Genomic DNA, 18,417 nt, shown 5'->3' with positions numbered 1-18,417 from the left:
GTCTCACCATCCCCAGAGGTGTTCAAGAAGAGTGAGGATGTGGCACTGAGGAACGTGGTTAGTGGGCATGGTGGTGGTGGTGGTTTGATGGTTGGACTAGATGATTTCAGAGGTCTTTTCCAACCTCAGTGATTCTATGATTCTATTGCACGGACATAATCACGTAGCATTTAAATACAGTTTCTTGCTCCAGAAGAAGAGAGCAGGCTGGGTCTTAACATTTTTAATAGACATGGATTTGATAGGTTTATTTCATTAATCAGATGGTTCAGAACACGTAAACAGCGCATTTAGAAAAAGTTACACTTTTCTACACTTTTCTGCACAAATCTGAATGTGAACTTTGGTTATGAAAAACAAACAAAACCTCTTTGCTCCTAGCTTCAAAAACACACACAGCTTCTGGTGCTGCGAGTGTGTTGCAGAAGTCAGTGGGTCTCATGTGTGTGGGTTAGTCTAGTGGGAATAATAGGTTTGACTTAGTGATCCCACTCTTGCTTAGGGAAAACAGGAGGTCAGTGGATGGTCAAAATCCAGTTTCTTTGCGAACACTGAACTCGGTCTAAACACCTATGATATCTTGCAACAGAAGAGCGATATTAGGTTGGCAAACACAAACATCTTTATTGACTATATTAGGGAATACACAGAATGCCCGGGAGAAAGAAAGACAGTGCTGAACTTCCACAGCTTGTCAGGCACAGTTCAGTTCTCATCACCATCTCACACCACTATTTCCACTCCTCCCCCGTTTGATCTAGTTCAAATATCCAGCCGGTGTTTGTGCACTGAGAAGTTACTGAGAACCCTTAAAAAGCCTAACTAGTCACAACTTGAGAAGGATATTCCCAGCTATCTGAGAAAAACATAATGCAAAGAACAACAGATTATTTGGATTAAAAAGAAAAAAAAAAAGAAAAAGAGCAGAAGATTTGAAAACAAGGAGCATTATAAGCATCAGTTCCTCATTGTCCTGAGGAAAGGGGCCCTGTGGTTGTAGGCAGGAAATAGCTGCAGTCTTCTTAGGGCTTTGCTTTCCAAGATAACACTTGGCAGTGTTGAAGAAGAATTCCTTTCTCATTAAATACCAGATCTGAACTTCATCCCTTACCTGACTGCATGCTTTTGCATGTTCACGTTTCAAATGCTCAAACCTACTTGACAACAGCAAACCACGATAGGCTTCTCACATTCAGATTTACTGCAGAGCTTCCTTCCCTTCCTGAGTGCTGGGTGAACTGGAGCAAGAAGGGCGGCTTGCCCTCTTTCAGAGCAAGTAGAGGAACTGTGCTATCTTGTCAGGAAGTTCCTGCTGCGCATATACAATAGAAAAGTTACACTCTGAAGCACGGAACAGGTGTAGGCTTCAGCCCAACTTCACGACTGGAAAGGATCAAGAATGACTGCTATCTAAAACACTTTACCATCAGTCACTTTACCACCTCACTGCTGACCAGAGTGGGCAAAAAGTACAGACAAAATGGAGCTGTTCTGTTGACTGGAAACACTGCTTGCAGCTGTCTGGAGGGAAAGCACACAAGAAGAACAGCCTATGATAGGTTTTGCCTCCATTGACCAGAAGTGCGGTAAGTCCTGTTCAGATTTGCTCCTTTACCAAAGCTGCTACAACACAGGTGTTTACTCATCACAGAAAAATTACACTGGAGTTCTGACTGCTTTTTGCCTTGCTCTGCCTTCTCCCTTTTATGTCCTTTCAAAGACAGCCGAAGCTGCAGGGGATGCTGGTGGCAAGGACACAGCGACATAAGGATTGTGAGTCCAGTTCCCAGCACCATTCATCTTTTCACTAATTCCTGCTACCTTCTTAATGATTCTGAGCTCTCTCACAAAGTAAGAGCTATTTTACAGGCCACTGCACTCACACAATTAAAGCTCCTTTTCACCACGTGCTGCTCTACATTTTAGAGTCACGACCTTAGTACTCATCATCCCAAGTAACTGAGCACCCTTCACATTTGGCACTTTCCTACTCACTCCTTTCCCAGATCCTGCTGTGCACACCTCTGGATGACACTGCTACAATGTTTGTCCACTGTGAACACTGGGGAGAAAATACAAAATGGAACCAAGACTAAATGGTAAATTATTAATCCAGAGAGATTCACTCATTTTCAGAGCAGATATAGAATCATAGAATTACTCAGGTTGGAAAAGACCTTGAAGATCATCAAGTCGAACCACAACCTAACCCTACTACCCTAACTCTAACAACCCTCTGCTAAATCATGTCCCTGAGCACCACATCCAGACGGTTTTTAAACACATCCAGGAATGGTGACTCAACCACCTCCCTGAGGAGCCTATTCCACTGCTTAACAACCCTTTCTGTAAAGAAGTGTTTCCTGATATCCAACCTAAACTTACCCTGGCGCAACTTGAGGCCATTTCCCCTCATCCTGTCACCTGTCAGCAGTGAGAAGAGACCAACCCCGCTCTGCTGTAAGCACCTTTCATGTATTGGAAGAGAGCAATAAGGTCTTCCCTCAACCTTCTCCTCCCCAGACTAAACAGCCCCAGTTCCTTCAGTCGCTCCTTGTAGGGCATATTCCCCAAGCTCTTCACCAGCCTTGTTGCCCTTCTTTGGACCTGCTCCAGCTGCAGTCCTCTCTATCACACCCATATTGATGTACATCCACATTTTACTGCTGCTTATAATAACATTTACTGTCCACTGTAGTTTGTGCCCTTTCTTAAATAACAGGTTATCTGAGCAAGTGTTGGATACTCCTATCTGGGAATCATTAACCACATTTAAGGATGGGAACTCCAGTTCTGTGTTATGAGAATGCAGCTGAACTGCTGGCCTTAACCTGCGGGAACAACCCACCCTCCTAACTTCTCAGCTGAAATACAGAACATATGCATGCATGTGCCAAGCTGCCACCATTACCAGTCACATACTGGTCACATACCAGGCACATACATACCTGCTACTTCTCAGTGACTCCAAGCTTTACATCAAGCTGTGAACACAGTGAGAAAAGAAAAGGCAAAGCACTTGGCTGACCTAAAACAGATGTCTGTGTTCACACCGAACCTGAAGCTTTTTAACAGAGCAGGAGCTCCACGCAACACGAAGACCTCTTATATTTGGAAAGGAGTGCATGGATGAGGCCTTGACCTTGTGTTCAAATGCAGCCAGAACTACTGTCTGTGCAATTCTCCTGAAAAGGCATGCAGAAGAAAGGGAAAGGCATAATTGGGTGAGGGATGGAAAACAGGACCAGGTGAAGGTCCAGTAGCGGTTTTCTGCCTAGTCATCTTCTTTACCCTTTTGATATATAGCCTGCAGCAATTATGTCGCTAGGAGAACCAATAAACCTGACTGCCCCTCCCAATCATGGCCTTAAACTAATGTCAAGAGCCTGACCCAGCAACTTCTGCCTGAATTTAATGCCGCTCTGTAGTTGTGTTGTTTCATGTCAAGGTAGTGCTGCACCAAGACAAACAATGGGACACCACTCACAGGTCTGGTTCCATGGCTCTAGGCTTAAGGAACCAACTCCTGTAAAACCCAAGGGAGGCCTTCCTTGCTTTTTTATGAAGCAGACCACACACAGCTTATCAGACTAACCCCATACAGCAGACAAAGTGTGCACTGTAGCAATTAACTAACAATGTCAGTAGAGACTAGTCACAAACAGAGTATAGAATCATAGAATGGCCTGGGTTGAAAAGGACCACAATGATCACCTAGTTTCAACCCCCCTGCTATGTGCAGGGTCGCCAACCAGCAGACCAGGCTGCCCAGAGCCACATCCAGCCTGGCCTTGAATGCCTCCAGGGATGGGACATCCACAACCTCCTTGGGCAACCTGTTCCAGTGTGTCACCACCCTCTGAGTGAAAAAGTTCCTCCTAATATCTAACCTAAACCTTCCCTATCTCAGTTTAAGACCATTGCCCCTTGTCCTATCACTATCCATCCTCATAAACAGCCATTCCCACTCCTGTTTATGTGCTCCCTTCAAGTACTGGAAGGCCACAATGAGGTCTCCCCGGAGCCTTCTCTTCTCCAAGCGAAAGAAGCGCAGTTCCCTCAACCTTTCCTCACAGGAGAGGTGCTCCAGAGTAGGGACCACTATTGAGTGGGATCCCCTCTCAGCTGGACTGAGATCCCCACACCGCAGGCACTGATTTCTGTATCAACCATTGAACATCAGGTCGCATTACTCTCCCTAACATTATCTTGAAACCTCCCTTCTTTCCAGGGGATATTGGTTATGGCCCTCTCTCAGAGAATTCAGTCTAATACTGTGCCTTGCAGGAATCAGCAGACTCCATTACCTGGCAGCTTGTGGAGTGCATTGTGTACTTCAGGAGTTTCCATGTGTTACCTAATGGTTTTGTGGGGAGCCGGGGGTGCATATCATTTGTTGTATACTTTGCCAAGACTGTTTGTTTGTTAGCGTACATTTGGAATTCTTATCTGCTGAGCATTTCCTAACTGAGACCATAGTTATTTAAGGACAGTGTATTAAATAGATATATAGTCAACCACCTAAGCTGCAGTCAGTGAAACGTGTTGACTGAACTCTATTCCCTGTCTTGCACTACTACTATCCCTAGAACGCAGCTTTTACAATATGTTTTTATTCTTTCTCTCTTCTCTATCTCCTCTGTTTAGTTAAACGATAACCCATTGCTATTTAACATCATCAAAATACCATGACTCCTCATGCTGGGAGCTGCTATTCCACCATGGTAATTACCCATCTCCTGGCATTCTGCTTTCTGCCATTACTCTGTGCCAACACCAAGACATTCAGTCAGGCAATCTGAGACCAAAATTTGGAATGGTTGGATGACAGCTTTCTTGATTAAACTACAACCCAGAAATAAACTTCATGAATATGCTGTAACATGGAGCTGCACGGCCTACTTCTCCCTGCCCCAGCAATAGCAACGTCAGAGACGTAATTAGTTAAAAATACATTCAATCTATTTATTAGAGGCGGAAATCAGATATTTTAACAGTGCAGCAAAACCCTTTTAAGTCAAGCACTCACTTTCTCTGAGGGAACGCATTTTTTTTCCTCCGAATAACCACATCAAAGTGGGCTGTGAGTGCAGTATTTCCAATTACTGCTATCTAATTGACCAGATTTCCAGAAGCAGCACAGCACAGCTCTGGCATTGTGCTCAGGCATAAAAATGAAGCCTGAATACTTCCACCACTTTTTTATTATTATTACTATTCTTTTTACTTGCATATGGAATGTTCTTATGTGGGATGCCTTTGAGTTCAGAAACATCTAAGATGTAAGAAACGCAGGAGACCAAGGGCACCTGAAAATTAAACAAAAAGTATTACGTTATCAAACATTGAAGCTAACCTGAATGTTTGTTTCTCTGGAATGCTGCCCATTTACGTGCACCAATACACATCTTCTCCAGCTCTGTACTACAGAATATGGGCCTGGGAGGGGCACTGCCTCTACCCATACCACTGCAACAGGGTTCCCCCCACTGACACCTATCACAGAATCACCAAGGTTGGAAAAGACCTCCAAGATCATCCAGTCCAACCATTCACCTGCCACCAATGTTTCCCCAGTAACCCACATCCCTTAGCACAATATCTGAACGTTTCTTCAACACATCCAGTGATGGTGACTCCACCACATATCCCTGGGCAGCCCATTCCAGCTCCTGACCACTCTTAGGGAGTAGAAATTTTTCCTAATATCCAACCTGAGTCTCCCATGGCGCAAACTTACTGAAGGTGCACTCAATGCCCTCATCCAGGTCATCAATAAAGATACAGAACAGGACAGGCCCCAGTCCTGACCCCTGGGGAACACAACCTGTACCCAGTCGCCAGCTGGATTTAACTCCATTCACCAGCACTCTCTGGGCCCGGCCCTCCAGCCAGTTCTTTACCCAGTCAAGAGTGTATCTGTCCAAGCCACGGGCTGTCAGCTTCTGCAGGAGAATACTGTAGGAGACAGTGTCAAAGGCTTTGCTGAAATCTAGGTAGATCACATCAACAGCCTTTCCCTCATCCAGCAGATGGGTCACTAGATCACAGAAGGAGATTGGGTTGGTCAAGCAGGACCTGCCCTTCATGAACCCATGTTGGCTAGGCCTGACCCTACAGCTGTCCTGCACACGCCATGTGATCTCTCTCAAGACGATCCACACAGCACCGAGCTCCCCAGTACAGCGTGGGAAAAAACTGGGAAGTCCTTTACTCCAGTATACATTATTATGAACTGCCTGATAAGTTTTGGTCCCCAGATAAAGCTTCACACTGAATGGTAGTTGGAAAGTCTGAAAGCCCACCCAGGTAGAGTTGTGTCTAACAGATCATGATTAAGAAAGTAGCATAGGATAAAGGTGTATTGGATAGAGTGTCCAGAGCAGATAGATCATTTATTAACTGAACATCTGAACCGATCCCAGTAATCGCTTTGCCTGTCACAAGTACCTAAGTTCCATAGCAAAAGCCTGTATAAATCACATAACAAATCAAGATGGGGAATTTCACCTTAGTCCGCAACACAGATTCAAACATGACTGGCCCACACTCACATCTTGTTTGTGTCTATGCATGATTAAGGCACTTTCACATTCATCAGACTAATGTTACCTTCAGAACTACTTCCAAACTTACTGAAGACTTTTTAGATTCAAGAAAATAGAGTGAAATTAATAAAAATAAAAAGTCATTAAACATTCCTTTCCTTTCCTTGCCCTAGATTAGAATCGAATCGGGCTTTCCTTGTAAAAGCCTTCAAATCTGTGATGAATTAGGATAAGGGACAGTTGAATTACTGTTGTGTTATCCCATCACCCTTATTTTAGGGTAAGGTATGCAGAAATCCAGCAAACTCAGCATTTGGGACTGCAAGATTAACAGCAACAATTGTTTACAATGCTGTTCCCACAGTAAAGCTGCCTGTTAAAGCCATTTCCTGGCTCTGAAATTCACTGTTTCCTCCCCTCTTTCCTTCTCTTTCACTTTGTGGGCACATTTTTCAGAAGGGCATTCCCAACGTCACAAGCCAAGAGGAATCTGTGGTTTCACACTGCAAAGTGTGCAAATCTCCTCTCCAAACTTGGGATGTACGACCCTCCTAACTCCACAAGCAAGGTTTGTGTCAGCTGCTGCTTGCAAAGAACAGTTTTCATTGTAGGGACATCTGAACTTGTCACTCAGTGTGTTTTTCCCTTAGGAACACGTTCATGCTACTAAGCAGCTCCATCCTTCTTACTGCAACTCCAGTTACGACAGAGATTGCACAGAAGCTGTGTGGGGTATTTACTGCCTTCTTTCCTGCATGATGTCCAGTCATCTCTTATCCTCCCTTGCTTATAAGTCCCAGCGGGTCACAAGTTCCACGTTTCAGAGAGGAATACTCCCTGCTGCTGATGTATCTGTGAGTTCCCCGGTTTCTCCTCAAAAAGGTTCTCTCCTCACCCCCATCTTAAAGAAAAGCATACCAAGTTGAAACTACCGAGTACTCAAATTCCATTCCCACACTTGTGCAGAAGTAGAGACCACGTCTGCCAAGCCCGAGGTCAGGCATGTTATTCCTGTGAGCTACTTCAAACAGAGTTAAAAGAAACACTGTACCTCTCCTTAAAAGGCATGCAAAACATATTAGTATTTGGAGCTTTGCTGTTCATAATTGTCTGATCAATACTGTCAGAAGAGAGATTGCAAGCCAAGTTCAATAGAAGTTACACAAGACAGACCATCATTTCCACACCCACCTACAAATGGTCCCACTGAATGATTCAAATCACAGGATGTGACCTCCTAGTTATTATAAATCGCTCGGGCTGTTTATTAAGGATGCTGCACTTCCTACTATGAGGTCCTTCCACCTGCCAGGAGTAAAACACAGTGGCCATCATACTGGTGAACATCACTAGAACCTTTGCTACATACTCACCTTGGATCAGCTCACCGCAAGTTCAGCCGAGAACACTGTTGTGGTTTTCTTTACCTCTGCTTGCATTTTCTGCAGTCCTTTCCCCAAAGGAAATTTCTTCACTGTGAAAAAACATTTTTTGTAGGCCAAGAAATTCATACCCTTGGAATAGTGCCAGACTTAGTCAATTTCTGAGTATTTAACACTTCACCCTTAGAATAATAGAATCATTAAGGTTGCAAAGACCAACAAGATCATCTAGTCCAACCATCAACCCATGCTCGTGACCGCTCTCGGCCACATCACTCAGAGCCACATCCACACTTTTCTTAAAAACATCCGGGGATGGTGACTCCACCACCTCACTGGGCAGCCTGTTCCAATACATTATTACTCTTTCAGAGACGAAATTTTTACTAATATCCAATCTGAACCTCTTGTGGCACATCACGAGGCTATTGCCACTCATTCTATCACTGTTACTTGGGAGAAGAGGCCATATAGCCTCCTTTCATGTCATTGTAGACAGTGTGATAAGGACTCCCCTGAGCCTCCTCTTCTCCAGACTGAACAATCCCAGTTCCCTCAGCTGCTCCCCATAAGACTCCAGACCCTTCTCAGACTCATTGCCCTTCTCTGGACACGCTCCAGTTCCTTGATGCCTTTCTTGTAGCAAGGGATCCAAAACTGAACATAGTACTCGAGGTGCAGCCTAACCAGCAGTAATTACAGGGGGACTATCACCTCCCTGCTCCTGCTTGCTACATTATTTCTGATATCCTTGTTCAGTCTTTATTTATTTTCTTTAAATGAGAGAAGGTAGGTTATACTGCTCCTTTCCCCAGCAAGTCAGGTGTTTGCACATCAGACATGGAGCACACAGCAAGAACACACACTTCCTCCTTTCTGAAGGCTTGAAGTCAGTGTGTTGGAGCTACTGCCAAAGCCCACAGAAGCACTGAAACACCTCTCACAAAAAGCACCTTGTAAATCCACTGTTATGCCCAGAGTTGTAACAGGATTGCTCCTGCACCGTTCCTTGTACTTACAGAACCCAGTCACAGCTCCCCACCTTTAACTGATAATCTGCCCAGAATCCCACACAAGAATACAAGAATTGGCTCTTTTGCACAAACCACCTGCAGGGTGACTGACTCAAAACACCTTTGTTTCTCACCCAACCAGCAAGCTAGGCACAAAAATGCCAATTTTCTACCTTAGTGTTCTTTTAATTCTGTAAATGAATGTCCAATTCCACTCCCAAACATTGTAGATGAATGTACAGAAAAGTTTAGGTAACTTCTTAGTCTGTTTAAACATGATGTTAGTGTTATGCTTGCGAGTTGTTGTAGATTTGAATACAATTAAATCGAAGACTTGTTGGCATAAGAAACAGAACTCCTGTAGACCAGTCTTGTTTTACTGCCAGGGTTTGCTTCTATGAAGTACTGAAAGAAGATCAGGGACTTCATTTTGCCCACGTGCAGGGACTCAAATCAGCAGACTCCTTGGCAACATCAGGCGAGGGTTTTCAGCCTGATTGATGATGCAGGAAGCAAAAATTTAAAGGGAAGAATCTCTCAGTCCCGAGTACAAGGGCAAGCATGTCAGCTGCAACATCCCATGCTATTATAGCAATGCCTCAGTCTGCAAGGACCACCATCTCACATCTTCTCTTTCCAGGTGAAGCATATATTAGTATGTATCGATTGCTGTTTACTGCAATCTTCCGCTTTGTTTTCTATTCAAAACCTCACACTGAAGTTGAAAGAAATTACATCTGCTGTATGGATAAGGTCAAGCTATTGCCAGCTTGGCATCTCCATAGAATCATAGAATGGCCTGGGTTGAAAAGGACCACAGTGATCACCCAGTTTCATCCCCCTGCTATGTGCAGGGTCACCAACCACCAGACCAGGCTGTCCAGAGCCACATCCAGCCTGGCCTTGAGTGCCTCCAGGGATGGGGCATCCACAGCCTCCTTGGGCAACCTGTTCCAGTGCGTCACCACCCTCTGTGTGAAAAAATTCCTCCTATTTTAATGGAAAGGAACCGAAATGATCTTTTAGAAGACACTAGTTGGTGAAATATACCATTTCTCCAGGACAAAGAGATGGTTTTTAATCTGCATTTTGTGATTCTTTGTTTTCCTCCGCCTACTTCCTTAGTAAAGGAAATGTGGGAGTTCTGAACAAGGACCAGTGAGGTAAGAAGCAGCTAGATGTTTTAGCTTACCTTTGGATGACAGTGAATTCCAATTTTGGAAGATTTAAAATAAAAGGAACAAATCAAGGAATAAAATGAAGCTTCTGTATATAGGCCTCTCCTCACTATGTTGGAGAAGTGTTTCAAGTAATTTTGGAATACAGAAGTTAGACTCAATTTTGGTTGCCCTTTCACAGTCACGTTCTGTGCTTACTGGCGAACTTCATTCAACCATATATCCTTGGCACAGTAATTATAAACATGGTCAGAAAGGAAACTGTACCATGATGGTTTACTACTGCTTTCAGAGTCTCAGTCTTCCCAAGAAAGCCAACAAAACAATTTTCACTTCCAGAATTCGCACGTGGTCTTTCTCCTAAAGAACAGCTCTCCACAGAAGGTGCTGTTTTCTCCCCTCAAAGTGATTTGAGACTCCTCAGCTTATCATCATTTGAGTTGGAAGGGACTCTTAAAAGCCATCTAGTCCAACTCTCCTGCAATGAACAGGGACACCTACAGCTACATCAGTTGCACCTACAGGTTGCTCAGAGCCCTGTCCAGCCTGATCTTGGATGTCTCCAGGGACGGGGCATCCAGCACACCTCTGGGTAACCTTCAAGATGCATGTAAAAGTTTACCTCACTGCATTAAGTCCATTTACTTTAGATGCATGGTTTTAGTAATTTTGTAACTGTTTTTTTCTACTGCTAGCACTTAGAAAAAAAACAAAAACAAGACAAAACCGCACGGAAGCCAAGTTATAAAGAGTACAAATAGAGCATGGAACATTACCATCTTTGTCTTTCTTGCAACTAGAGAACTCAAAGATCTGTTCTGCTCAGAGATCTTTCTTTATCAGGGTTTTTTACTCTTCACCCATTAAGAGCAGAACTCAGTTTTCCCATCCCAAAAATAAAGTTTCTTGTTTTCTCGTTTCCTCTTTCTTTCTTTCTTTTTTTTTTTTTTTTTTTTTTTTTTTAATGTCAGGCAGTCATTAAAGATCAATGCCCTGTAAAAATGTACGCTGGAGGGACACATACAGGAGGTAGATCGCTCATTAGCAAACAGCTGAAAGAAAGTAGACTTGACCATAGGACTGCAGCGTTTCTCCGCAGCAGCATGTTGTCATCATTAGCCCAGCATTAAGTTCAGTAGTTAAGGAGAAACAGAGTGGGTGTTTACTCACACAAAATTTTATGAGGAACAACTGAAATGGCAGCAAGAACGAAACCACACTTTTTAGACAAACTGCTATTACATCACATTAGTGGGCCACAGAGTCGTTTTAAAAAAATAAATCTTCTGAGACATGAGAACGACACGACATCTTAGCATGCTTTGAATAGCTGAACTGCTCTTCAAGGCACAACAGTTTCCAGCTATCAGCAAAGACAACGATATCGCCTCACCTGGAAAGTAAGAAGCGTTTAGCATCACGTTAAAGCTAGCCTACGTGTGAGTGGGCTAAGTACTAGGCAAAGATTTTCCCTTTTCACACTGAAGATGATACTACAGTTCATCACTTCTGTAGCTTATACGTTATTGTGCAATGCCCCACTGAGGTTTCACATCTGCTCTGCAAAGGAGAATAGCGGTAAACACCTTTCTTTTAGAATAGACACAAATGGTAAAGCCAGTATATTTGTCTGTCCTTTTAATTAAATGTTTGCTGTTTATCACACACAAAAACTGTAAGCAGACTCCATGGACTCTTCTGAGAAATATGAAACCTCTGTGAAAGTTCAGTACTGTTTTTTTTTTTCCTTTCCCCCTCTTTTTCCTCTCCTTTTTCACTCCTCTTTTTCACTCCTCTGTTCAGCTGTTTTCCCCAGCCCAAGACATATTTCAATCCAGCTTCACCTGATTTTTAGCAACCTTAATGGAGAGAAAGTTTCACCTCCTGACTTCTACCCGAGAACCTGGCTCCAGGCTTGGGTCATGTCAGCCATGTCTCAGACCACAAGAAGTTGGGTGTTATTCTTTCGAGGGAATGGTTCAGCTAATGGGAGCAGTCAAGGTGCCCAAAGCTAAAGGGACAAACAGCTCTCAGTGTCTTCCTATTGAAACACATGGCCAGTAACAAAATCTTATTTTCCCTTTTTTCCCTGAAATTCATTAAGTACAGATCATAGTAACAGACTTGTCAGTGTTGCATTCATGCATCTGTAGTCCTAAGGCATACTGTCCCATTTCACCTCTGGATTTCTCAACCTCTCTAGAGAAGTAAATGGATCTCTCCACATTCAGATATGTACACATTCCTCTTGATTGCCATGATCATCATGTTTATATTTCTTCTTCCACATTCACAAGCTAAGCCAAGACAAGCTCAGTTCTACAACAATGTTGTCACACGCCTCTTCTCACAGAGAGCTGCTGCAGCTGAACAAGACAATTGCAGCATGCTAGTTACGCTTAGATTCAATATGTGGTGTAAAAGAAGAGAATGACCAGTTCTCGTTTGTCTGTTTTCAGACTTCTAGAAAATCCCCACTGTCAGCATCTTGAGTAAAAAATAGGCGATGTCTTCAGACCTTAGTAAAACCACTTAAACACATTCACTTGCTTACACAAACACCCCCACCTCAAGTGACACAGTGGCCAGCAGTCCTCCTTGATCCACCTGCAGAGCGAGAGCTGTTTTTACTGAGTCAGTAATCACGCCTTGTCTTCCAGAGGAAATACTAGCCGGGTACCCCTGCTTGCAACTTCATGCTCTGCTGCTCCTAAGTCGCGTTCCAGTGCTTCCTCTGAACTACTCTTTGTTCTCCTGCCATCAAGGCTGGTGGTGGCTGTATGAGGGCCAGAAGAACCATTCGCAGTTATTGTTGTATCGCCGTATGTCACAGTGAGGTCACTGTCATTGAGAATAAAATCAGAATCCTCTTCTCTAAGTTGTTCTTGATTCTGCAAAAAAAATGAGGAAAGCCTTTATACAGTGCACAGCACTAGCTCTTTGCCAAAAAGGTAACTGAACAGATAATGTTATACACGTTTACCTACACGTCAATACAGAAGCAACAGAAGGTAAAATTCCACTGTAAGAAGTGTTCAAAATAACCTTGAACCCAGCGTTTGCAAAACAGCTTGATGTTCTATGAATAACTACAGCTCTTGTGGGCAGACAAGGGGGAGCTGAACCCAAGAACTAGATCTTCAGACAAGTCACCAGTGGTTTTGTAGCACTGGTAGAGTACAAGTAGTACAGGAAAGAGAAGCTGTCTACCCCGTTTTTTATATGACAATTTAGAAGGCTGTTCAGAAAAATGAAAGCCTAAGATTGAGTGAAATTAAGAATTTCAGCTACAGAGTCTGAGTTGCATCTTTTGCTACCTCAGTAAGTTCAGAAGCAAAAGACTCACACAAACTAGTAAGAATTCACTAAATCCAAACTCTCATCATTCAAGATTTCCTTGGCAGATTACTGTTTAGTTCATAAATTAAGCTAACTAACTGCTTACTCTGTTTACCCACTAATAAATGGAGAATTAGCTAGCCTAGTTCTGAGGAACACTCTCAATCCATGAAATTAAGACAGATTTATATAAGAGAATGCTTCCTTCATAATTTTAACTAGTTCTGAAATGTTTTCAAAATCATTCAAAACTGGCACATAAAACCCTATGAATTTATTTTGGTAGAAATGGGATCAAATAGATTGTCAAGGACTAGAAGTTGGTGGAGTTGGTAGTGACAGGACAAGGGGAAAAGGCTTTAAACTGGAAGAGGGCAGATTTAGACGAGATATCAGGAAGAAATTCTTTACTGTGAGGGTGGTGAGACACTGGAACAGGTTGCCCAGTGAGGTTGTGAATGCCCCCTTCCTGGAAGCATTCAAGGCCAGGCTGGATGGGCTGTGAGCAACCTGGTCTAGTGGGAGGTGTCCCTGCCTACAGCAGGGGGTTGGAGCTAGATGATCTTAAAGGTCCCTTCCAACACAAACCATTCTATGATTCTGAGTAAAACAAAACACTTGAAGTCAGTTTTCCTAGATAGCACAACTCAACAGCAAAACATTAAATTGTACTATTTTAGCATGGTCTTCATAAGCGGCAAAATGCCTGAATTAGTCAAAAATTGTGTTTTTCTCATAGTGGAAGAAAACCCTAGCAGCACTATAAAGCTTGCTTTCTCACAACCAAAAGCAAGAGTTTCCCCACACAGATAGCTCCATACGGCTTAGCAAGAGCTGAAATGTAAGCATGTATATTGCTGTTCTCCTCGGTAGGCTGAATGCTCTCCACGCCACATTTTCAAAGTTCATCATTTCTTTCCACTGTAGCAAAGGAAGGAGAGTGAAGTCCAACTGAGAAAGGATGCCTGTGGTCAGTCTGACCAGAAAATCCTACCTGGATTGCAGAGAAGTAGTTCAGGACAGCTGAGAATGACAATTCTGATTAATGTCTGATGAAAAAAGTCTGTGCCTGGCTAAATAAAGCTTCCTGGAAAAACATTCCTCTTTTTATTTCAGAATGAGAGCCAGCCGAAGTAAGGCAGCAGAACCCTCCAGGTGGTACAGAATGTGAATTAGTCAGGGCTAAAAGAGGTGTCACGAGCTTACCAAAAACACTGCAGTTCACTGCCAGGTGCAGCACAAGCCCTACTTACACTGAATGTAATTTCTCAGAACCGTCATGTCATCCACATTTGTCCTTTATTACTGAAAGTTACTGTGAAAAAAGTGCTGTTCTCAAAGAGCAAATGCAGTTTAAGATTCCTCCTTTCCTTGACTGCAAAAAAAAAAAAAATTGCTGAACTATTGTCAGCATCTTCAAGAGAAGGTCAAAATTGAAAGGTTCTGATACAGTGCACAGAACCATTATTTTTTTTTTTTCCATAGAAAGCTTGTAAAAGTCTGGGAAACAAGACTAGACAGTTCAGAAAGGCACAAGAAAATGAGCTATTTAAGAACATCTGACATCCTTATATGTACACCATCTTTGAAGAAGAGACATTCAAAACAAGACAAAAAGCAGAAACACTGAGAAGAACAAAAAGCGGGCAGTTCTTAAAGCAGTCTTCAGGCACTAAACCAAAGATGCTGCAAAGCTGTTATCACAAGTTGCCTATCACAGTGTTTGCCCTTGGAGAAGCACTAAGGAAGGACAAGCATACCAAAAGCTCCCAGAGCATCTCCCAGCTCCACAATGCCATTTAACAGCAAGTTAATGGCAGCAAGGACAGCAGATCCAAACACACCGTGCTTGAGCTTCCCCAAAAGGCTGGGCAGCTTCTGGGAGCACAGCACTGAGTGGAGAGGGGCCCCAAGCCTTGTACTACATGGGAATTCCTGACTCAGTCCTTTCTGATCTGTCCCAGGCTGTACTTACACATTCATAAACAGGGTCTGTTCCAAAGAAAACAGAGTGTTCTCACAGCATGGTGAACAAACATTGCCTTGTGCTGGTTGAGATGCTCTTACTTATATTTCACTTCTGAACAACGCTGCCAACAGCAGGCAATTCACTTCACACACTTTCCCACAGGACACACATGACCAAACCCATGCAGTCCATGGACTTGATGCTATGTTTACAAGAAAAGAGAATGCGTGCGTAAACCTACTGTGCTTTGTACGGCACGAAAAATTCTTTCAAGAAAGACAGGAAATGTATGAGGAGACTTGAAATTCTTCCAAGAATAACCCTAAACTGGCCTCTGTAATCCCCTACAGTTCTGCAGGAGTAACTTCAGTTTGCTCAAGCAGTATAGGTCTGAACTTCACTATTCAAACTCCCAGGCTATCATGGCTAAGTACCTAACCCCAAAACTCTGCAAAATACTGAAGTTTGTTTTGACTTAACACACCATTACCCACTCACCTCGAGGAACTTCACAGCATTCTGTCCAATTCATTATAGCATTTGGTGGAGACGTCACATACCTAACAATGCATACCAGGGATGCTCTAACTGCTAAAGCTTACTACAAAGACGATCTTTATTGCCGATAGGCAGTATTTTGACCTCTTGTGCTGAATACAGCACAGGCATCACAGGTGGCAAAACTTACATCAGAAATTACTTTGGAGCCACAAGATAGGCACAGACATCTCATTGTACACATGCAAAATATATTACGACTTAAATCTGATGCTTAGTTTCTCTAGTTCTCAGCTGAGTTCACATCCATCAAGGAAGCTAAACAGTTCTTACTACAAAGATAGAAACATCAAGAAAGGGAGGGGCAGAATAACCGAACAGTTTTCACATTGATTTTGAGAGTTACTCCTCCTAAGGCATAGGCACACTGCAAACAAAGTTTCTTTACTGGACTTGCATGTTTAGAAAACTAAATTCAATTCTCTGGTACTTTCATACCAAGCGTCCCACTGGGCGTGATGCAAGAGCTAAACACTCTAGGAAATGGGTGGGAGCACGTGTAGGACAAAGCACACCCCTCAACCAACAAGCAAAGCCAAAATCCCTGAGAGTGCTTTATCAGGAAGAGCAAGTGATAACACAGATGCTGCGTCCAAATGGAATAAGTGGTGCGTAGAAAAGGGAATTACTGCTAGTTTTAAAGGACCCATCATAAGGGAATTCAAACTTACCGCTGTTAGTTTAGGATGAATTGTAGAGCCCTGCCAAGAGGTCATTGAAGGGAAAGGCAGGAGGGAATTTTTAAAAGTAATCATTTTAAACACAAACTACAGCAGCCTTTTGTGCTTTTTAGTTCCAACTTTGAAGAAGTAAAAAGCAATCGCAGAGCTAGGAAGTCTTGAAAGGAAACTAGAAGTTACACCTCAAACTGATAACCCGAATCTTAAGGCAGAAATGCAAGAAAATACAAACAGTAAAAAAAGAATATGATGTGGAAGTTCCACGTTATGAGTGTTAAAAGTAGTAAGCAGCCTTGTAAGCATTTTTAACATAAATGGTGAGTTTTGCAGTGATGAAATTAACACTTCACCTCAGGTGGTGAGGTGTGACACAGAACTAATCCAATTAAGTTTCCACACACACAATCACAGAATTGTAGGGGTTGGAAGAGACCTCTGGGGATCATCAAGTCCAACCCAAAGCTAAAGCAGTTCCCTAAAGCAGGTCACACAGATTGGTACCCAGCTAGGCCTTGAATATCTCCATAGAAGAAGACTCCACAGCCCCTCTGGGCAGCCTGTTCCAGTGCTCCGTCACCCTCACAGTAAAGACGTTCTTCCTTGTGTTTACACAGAACATCCTGTGATCCAGTTTCTGCCCATTGCCCCTTGTTCTACTTTTGCACACAATACAGCAAATGTTAAAAAAAAAAAAAGTAAATCACAAATATGGTAGCAACAAAGAATGAGAAGTACTGGGGAAAAAAAGGCCGAACTGTAAGATAAAATGAAAGGCAAAGCCTACATGCTCATTCTGGTTACTTATCCAGTAACTGAGGTCCTAATCTTGTAAGATCACACATAGATAGCCACATGGGCAGCACACAAGTAGACTAATTGCTCTGATGGATGCCATCCAGCCTAGATCCGTTCTAAGATCTCCAGTGGCACTGCAAAGATGGGAACAAAGCCAATTTCTTGCATTACTAATAGCTCTAAATAAGCACTGGAAGCTTGAAATTTCTTTGAAATTTTACTGACAGGTAAAAGCAAGATTCTAATACAGAAAGAAACGAGGAGGAGTATTTCAAAGTTGCATGTGGGATTTGGAACTTTCTAGGAAAAAAAATAATAGAATTCTGGCCCAAATAACAGAAATCTGGCTATGCTACTTCCATATAGCAAAGATGCTACCATTCTGGAAAACGTGCAAATCTGAGCAATCACCCAGTACTAAGATTGTATTTACAAATCAGTTCATAAAAAGTTGTAAGACTTTAGAAGCATTCCACAGATAGGAAGGGCATGTATCAGGATCTTGCAAGAGTAACAGGAGAAAGAAGCATTAATTATTGCAAGGCATGGCCACACAGGTAGTATGCTGACCTGCCAGACTGAGATAAGTAACTGATAAACAGTTCCTGAAATGTCATCTTAAATTGCGCTGTGGAAACAATGAAGGGATGTCCTACCAGATTTCCTTCTGGCATGGATAAGTATGTCAGTGCCTTTTCTCAAGGAGACCTCAGTACAATCTTAGCAATAGCAGGAAAGGACTCTTGTTCAAAAGTGTCAAGAAGGGACAAAACATGTTGAAGTTATTAGTGAACAACTAGTTTACTAATTAGATCTATAATTTTTCAATATCCTTAAATATCATTAAATGGTACTGGAACAATAACAGCATCTCTGATTTCTCCTAACAGAAGTTGTTGCCTCAGGTTGACTATCTTCACTCTTTTCTGCCTAGGACACAGCAGCTGTTACTTAA

At 42.8% G+C, this 18,417-nt stretch overlaps 1 protein-coding gene across 2 annotated transcripts in view; it reads right to left on the bottom strand.

Annotated features, from left to right (window-relative positions):
- Positions 1-599: 599 nt before the first annotated feature.
- SLC9A7 (solute carrier family 9 member A7) overlaps positions 600-18,417 on the bottom strand; it is a 79,608-nt gene continuing 61,790 nt past the window's right edge. For both annotated transcript variants that reach the window (XM_015277756.4, XM_015277757.4), the window contains one exon: positions 600-13,012. In XM_015277756.4, coding sequence (XP_015133242.2) covers positions 12,764-13,012 — 249 coding nt within the window. In that variant the 3' untranslated portion in view covers positions 600-12,763. The remainder of the gene's footprint in view (positions 13,013-18,417) is intronic.

Source organism: Gallus gallus, chromosome 1, assembly GCF_016699485.2.
Source record: "Gallus gallus isolate bGalGal1 chromosome 1, bGalGal1.mat.broiler.GRCg7b, whole genome shotgun sequence".
Classification (NCBI taxonomy): Eukaryota; Metazoa; Chordata; class Aves; order Galliformes; family Phasianidae; genus Gallus; species Gallus gallus.
The sequence above is the reverse complement of the archived record's forward strand: the minus strand, read 5'-3'. Positions and strand labels throughout refer to the sequence as shown.